This window comes from Lucilia sericata, unplaced genomic scaffold (genome assembly GCF_015586225.1).
Source record: "Lucilia sericata isolate MDLA Ls3-8-SP2 unplaced genomic scaffold, ASM1558622v1 Contig001394F_arrow, whole genome shotgun sequence".
Classification (NCBI taxonomy): Eukaryota; Metazoa; Arthropoda; class Insecta; order Diptera; family Calliphoridae; genus Lucilia; species Lucilia sericata.
The window spans coordinates 36,056-42,500 of NW_023995333.1; the positions used below are offsets into that span (position 1 = coordinate 36,056).

Sequence of the window (6,445 nt, forward strand, 5' to 3'; positions counted from 1 at the left end):
TTGACACTTCTCGATTATTTCCTGTTGGCGCCACATGAGGTCTCTAGTTAAATCTGCAATAATTAACGACGTCTTAGAGGCCAAAATTGTTCACGACAACGCTCAATATTGTTGTTCAATATTGGACGTCCAGAATGTATTTCGTTAAGAAGACTTGCTGAGGCTTTACAAGAAATCTATCATTCAGACATATTAGTTATATCGTTGTTATGCCGATTTTCAAAACAGCCGTAAGTAGGAGACTTCTGCTGAAATTGAAGTAAATGTGACGTTCAAATGATCAAAGATTTTTTGTTTGAAAATATGATATGATTTATTCAAGGTGGGTCTACAGCCAGTATTTCGATGTGTTACAAACGGAATGATAAAATCAATGCATCGTTTGGTGCGATTTACACGATCGTATCATCATTACGGTAATCTAATTTCGGAAAATGTATCTGTCAATTAGCTACCAAGGTAGTGAGATTTGACACTTCTCGATTATTTCCTGTTGGCGCCACATCAGGTCTCTAGTTAAATCTGCAACAATTAACGACGTCTTAGAGGCGAAAATTGTTCACGACAACGGTCGAAAAAGTTGTTCAATATTGGACGTCCAGAATGTATTTCGTTAAGAAGACTTGCTGAGGCTTTACAAGAAATCGATCATACAGATATATTATCGTTGTTATGCCGATTTTCAAAACAGCCGTAAGTAGGAGACTTCTGCTGAAATTGAAGTAAATGTGACGTTCAGTTTCAAAGACAATGATCGCGAAGAAGATTATTATGACATGACAATGTCTCCTCGATATGCTTTATATACAAGTGGATGCTGATATCTGAAACATTTGACACCGAAATGAGTAGTATTCGAGTTGGAAGTAGTGCCTGATAAGGACAACGAAAGATTATCACTATTGCGATTTGTTTTACACATAAAAGTAGAAGATGATGTCAGAGGCACTTGATGTATGTTAAAGCTATAGTTATAAAAGGCAACAGTAGCTACACATTGCGACCAGACATTCTAGATGAAGTAACTGTGCATTCATGTTCGAAAAGTAGCATAATGAATGTGAAGAAGTTAATGACGATATGAAGATCACTCTTTCGATCAGCAATACGTTCAAGTGTGAAATACCTGACACTGGATTACGATGAGGGCGAAGAATATAAAAGCCGTTTTTAGAATTTCTATTTCGTTTTGCATTATACGTACAAGTGGGACATGACGTTAGAAGCGTCTAATGTGGGTTAAATCTTTAGGAATAAAAGGCAATAGCATTTGATACATTGGGATCAGAGAAATTAGGTTCTATAGGTTAGGCTGCATTTTTGTTTCAAGATAGACTTAAACATTATCTGCAATATCTGAAATGACTTAATAGTGGATCACATCTTAACAAATAACAACAATTAAACTGTTTGTGTTTAAGAATAAAATACATTTAAAGTTTATTGCTCTTTTATAATTTAAAAATAAAACTGATAATACACAATATGTATTGTACGAGAATGCCTTAAACAATTAATTATATTAAATAGCAAAAAAAAAAAAAATACAGAGTATAAAGGAAATAATCCTTAGAAACAGATAATTTGAGCTTATGTTCATCTTAAATAAAGTTTTCAAACCATAAAGAAGAAAGAAAACTATTAAACAATACTGATGATGAATAAAGTTAAATAAAAATAATAATTATAAGAGGAGACAAAGTAGAAAACTAAATTATTAATAGTATAGATATAGAAAATAAAAAAAAAAAATACAATAGCTTTAGAAGCTAAATAATTGGGAGAGAAAATTGAATCAAATATAAAACTATTAATAAAAAGAACACCACAAAACTACAGCTACAAAGTCAAAGTTAAAGAAACGTTAAAAAATTAAGCATTTTTAGAAAACAAACCAAATACAAGTGATATTTTTAATTTAAATTTTCTAAATATGTGTTTGTCTTTTTTTCTTACTTTACAAAATCTGTAGCATTCAAATTATAGCATTCTATGAGTTGGGGGCTTTAAACAGCTCAAGTTTATTACAAATCTTAAGCTAATATTACTGTTATTATTCAATTTAAAACTGTTCTTTTTCAAAAATAATACTCTTACTTATTTAAATAAGAAAATGATGTGTGTGAGTCTTAAAATATGATTGAATGTTGAGTCTTCTTCGATTCTTGATTTATTCATTTGAGAGATTCAAAACATCATCACCCGTCTTGGGTATTTTAGCTGGTGGTGGAGCAGCCAAGTCGGCAATTGAGGAAAATTCCATGCGTTTTTTGGTGGCAGCATTGGCTAAGCCGGCATTGGCCAGACCAACACTGAGAGCGGCCAGGGAACCGGGTGGTGCCAACTCACCATACAGACGGGTCAAATCCACGGGAGGCGTATTCGAAGGACGTCGATGCGAAGAAGAGTTACTGCCATCGGAAGGAGCTGGTGAAGGAGTATTGGAGGGTACACTAGAAATGGCCAAATCTACAGCACTAAAATTATATTTACCACCTCCCGAACCGCCGCCGCCACCACCTCCAGCATTCGAGCCGCCACCACTACCGCCGCCGCCTCCAGACAAGGCTGATTTTGTGGGTGTTAGACGTTCCAGGGCTGGTGAGGCCGACGATTCCCGTGTACGGGAGGAGGATGAAGTCGACTTGGGTGGTTTCATCATCATGGCATTTATCGACTCTTGCTGCATTTTCAACAAAGCTGAAGGAGACATGAACAGATTGTTAGCGGCTAATGTTGACTTAGCTAAAGGATCGGGTATACCAAATTTACCAGCTTGTTGTTGTTGCTGTTGAAAGAAAGCGGCATAATCTTGAATTTTCTCATGGGCCAAAGCATTATAATAAGCAGCAGCGGGATCAGTTAAAGGTGAGGGAGCACCAGTGGAATTAGGTCCTGAGCCTCCACCGCCTGATTTGGAGGATGATGGTGTATTTGCCGATGGTGGCTGACCGGTAGGTTGTGCGAATAGAGCATTTAAGTCAGCGGCAGCTTTGTTTTGATGATAGAGTAAAGCATTAAGATCGCTTTGTTGCTTTTCCGATTGCAATAGCTGATTTAACATATCAGTTTGTTGGGTGAGTTGCTGTTGGGCTTCCTTTTGTTTTTGTTTCGATGAAGAGGAGGAGGTGGAGGGACCGCTAGATCCTCCCACGCCGGCTGATAGCAAGGCAGACAATTCATGTGAAGAGGGACCTGCACCTTTAGCCGCTATTAAAGCTCCAAAGTTGGGATCGAAAAACTTGGTGTATGTTTGCAAGAGTTGAGTATAATCGTTGTGAGCTTGAGCCTGAGCTTGGGCCTGTGCTTGAGCTTGTGCCTGAGCCTGTGCTTGAGCCTGTGCCTGAGCCTGTGCTTGCGCCTGTTGCTGCTGCTGTTTTTTGGAAGTGCTGGGAGTAGGAGCTGAGGGGACCTGTACAGCAGCTGCGGCAGCTGCCATTTGTTGTTGTATGAAAGCATTTAAATCATTATTTTTTGTTTGCTGCTGTAAATATGAATCGTAACCCAATAGCTTGGAGGCTTGTATAAGATTATTATAGTCAGCCGTTAAAGCTGCCGCCGATACAGCGGCTGCATTGGCCGCAGCAGCTGCTGCTGAAGAATTTTTACTTTTACCTCCAGCTGAAGATGTGGCCGAGGAGGTTGAAGGTTGCATACCAGCGCCTCCTGTTAGATAACTAAAATCAGCACCAAATCCCAAAGTGCCCAAAGTGGTAGCTCCCAAAGCTTCGGCTTGTTGCAGTAAAAGAGCTGCATATTCTGGTGATCTTATGAGTTCACTCATTTTCAAGGGATCATTTTTCAATTCATCCAATTCTTTCATTAGTTTAGTTTTATACGAGTTCGACGAAGTGGATGATGAGGACGAAGAAGATGATGATGAAGACGATTTGGAGGATCTCTCTTTTGATTTGCTTGGTGTGGGTGTAGGAGCTGCTGCCTGTGGCATCATATCTTGCAGGCGAGGCATGTTGAAGCTTTGTGAGTAAGCGGCCACAGCGGCAGCCACATTGGGATCAGAGAAATCGGGTACTCCAGATTGGGCTGCAGCTGAGGTCGATGTGGCTGTGGCGTTTTGTGATTTATTTTGTCCTCCTACTTTTGCGGCGGCTGCAGCCAATTGATTGAGTGATGTACTGCCATAATCTTTGCGTTGTTGGAAGAGTGCGGCCAAATCGGTTTGCAGGAAATTAGGCGGCAGTTGGCCGGCCAATTGAGCCAAACTAGCAGCCATCAAATCATTAGCCGAGGGCATGCCATGCGCTGTTGAGGAGGAAACAGTGGGCGGCACTAAAGCCCCTGTTGTGGGGTCAAATTTGTTGGTGGGTGTAATACTAGGGCTGTTGCGGGCTATATCACTAATACTGAACTTGCCCGGACTGGGTGCTGGAGAGTTGCGAGTCCTTGAAGTGTGTGAAGACGTATCAGACTTGGCTGGTGAAGGAGAGGCTCTTACGGGCATTTCAAATTTGGCCGGAGAAGCCGAGTTTGAAGGTATGGTGATGGGACTGTCTCTGGGTGAGGCAGAGGGCAAGTTAGGGGTTGCTGTAGGCAACTGTGGCAATGATGGCAATGAAGGAGGCATAGGTGGCAGCAAACCCGGGGGAGGAACTGTCGGTGGTTGCACTAGAGGCGGTATAATGGGAGGAATGCTAGTAGCATTTGTAGTGGCTGTGGTGGTGGTTGCAATAGGATTTGGTGTGGCCAAGGGCGATAACATTCTTACAGGATTCATATTGAGACCAGAAGGCAAACATAATTGTTCTTGCAAAGATAAAACCTTTAGTTCACTGGCTTTCTGTTCCGCCTGCTGTTGTTCTTCAGCCGCTCTTAAAGCCTCCTCAGCTGAGCTTAATTGTTTTGTAGTCAAATCATCACACTTTAATTCATCCTCCGGTTTAATTTCCAATTTTGTATCCATATGCAATTTCGGCAATTCTTCTTTAGTGTCAATGATTTTAATGGTTTTTGGTGGTATAAAATCATCTTCCTGCTCACAACCCAAAACGGCACATATCCAATTCCATAAAGCTTTATCATTTTGCTTCATTGGAAACTTGGGATAAAGAGTATTTTTCAGTTTTTCTATATATGTAACATCGTCACTGAAGACGCTCGAGAAGCGTACCACTTCATTGCGAAATTGTGTGTAGTAATCAACACAGGATTGTATTTCAGTGCGTACCTCTTCGGGTATCTCTTTGTCGGGTAAAACTGAGTATTGCATCAGCATGGGGCGGCCATATTCCAAGGCTTGTTTATTTTCATTGGGCGGCATAACCCAAATTGATTTAACCACCGATTCCAAGGTGGGATTTTCATCGAAGTAAGGGGCTAGAAAACAAAAACAGAAAGCAACATTTTATCTTGGGAAAACTCTTATAAAACGTAACAAACTTACATATCACTAAAGCCACACAGGGCGTATAGGTGGCATCAGAAGATCCTCTCATTTTAATTTGATAATCCAATTGAGCATCACAATCTCGTAAAGTAGGTTCAGCTTGAAACTTTGGATGTGAATGATACCAACCCACTAGTAATAATTGATCTTTCATCATGGCTTTTTGTATCTCACGTTCAACCTCTCCAGCCTTAGAACGATCAAAGCGGGTATTGCGACAGGGATAGGCTTTTGTTATGGCCAAAGCTAAAATATAATAATTATATTTTATATCGTTTTTTCTTTATAAAATAAACAACTTACTGTGCGAATTAATATCCCAGGTGCCACCCAAATAACCACACACCTCATGCATAGTCAAATGACAGTGAAAATCCGCCAACAGCAATGCGGAAGAGTTCATGGTCAATAGGAATGGCTGTAGTTTGCCAACCGATGTAAATGGTACTGCCTCTATAAGCATATTTGCATCACTGTATGGGGAAAAATGGTAGACATTTGAAAAAACGAATAAAGTTTATAAATTTGTTTAAAGAATTTGCTTTAAATAATACAACTCACTGCATAACATTACGATTAATAATGGTATTATGTTGAAATACAGTACGTTTTATGACAGGCATAGGGGAATCGGATTTTTTATCAGCATCTGTAAAAATTGTATAAAAATTAAGTTTATATTTTTTCTAAAAGTATTTTGTTCATAACAGTTTTCTACAATTAAAAACAGCTCTCAAAATTCGATAAAAAATTTTCCTGAATTTTATTTTTTATTAAAAAAAAAATAATAATAATAATTTTTAAAAATATTTACTTTTTAAAGTGCATTTAAAATTTTTCTCTAATTAAAAAAATATTTTTAGACTCATTATCTCAATCTCTGGTTATCGTTTAACCGGTAGATATCTCCCGCTTAGAATAACTTTTGTATGAAAACTGTCAATGTATCGTTTTTTTTTTATTATATTTTTGCAACTTACCCCCATCAATATCCTCCGAAATGGAATCCTTTTGTAAGGCACATTTACGCAGCCAACTATT

At 38.9% G+C, this 6,445-nt stretch overlaps 1 protein-coding gene across 1 annotated transcript in view; it reads right to left on the reverse strand.

Annotated features, from left to right (window-relative positions):
- Positions 1–1,954: 1,954 nt before the first annotated feature.
- The window catches only part of LOC119611236 (MPN domain-containing protein CG4751-like), a 5,215-nt gene continuing 724 nt past the window's right edge, over positions 1,955–6,445 (reverse strand). Inside the window, 5 exon segments of the mRNA XM_037966752.1 lie at positions 1,955–5,334; positions 5,402–5,650; positions 5,708–5,877; positions 5,966–6,053; positions 6,385–6,445. The exon segment at positions 6,385–6,445 is cut by the window's right edge and continues 297 nt beyond it. Coding sequence (XP_037822680.1) covers positions 2,171–5,334; positions 5,402–5,650; positions 5,708–5,877; positions 5,966–6,053; positions 6,385–6,445 — 3,732 coding nt within the window. The 3' untranslated portion in view covers positions 1,955–2,170.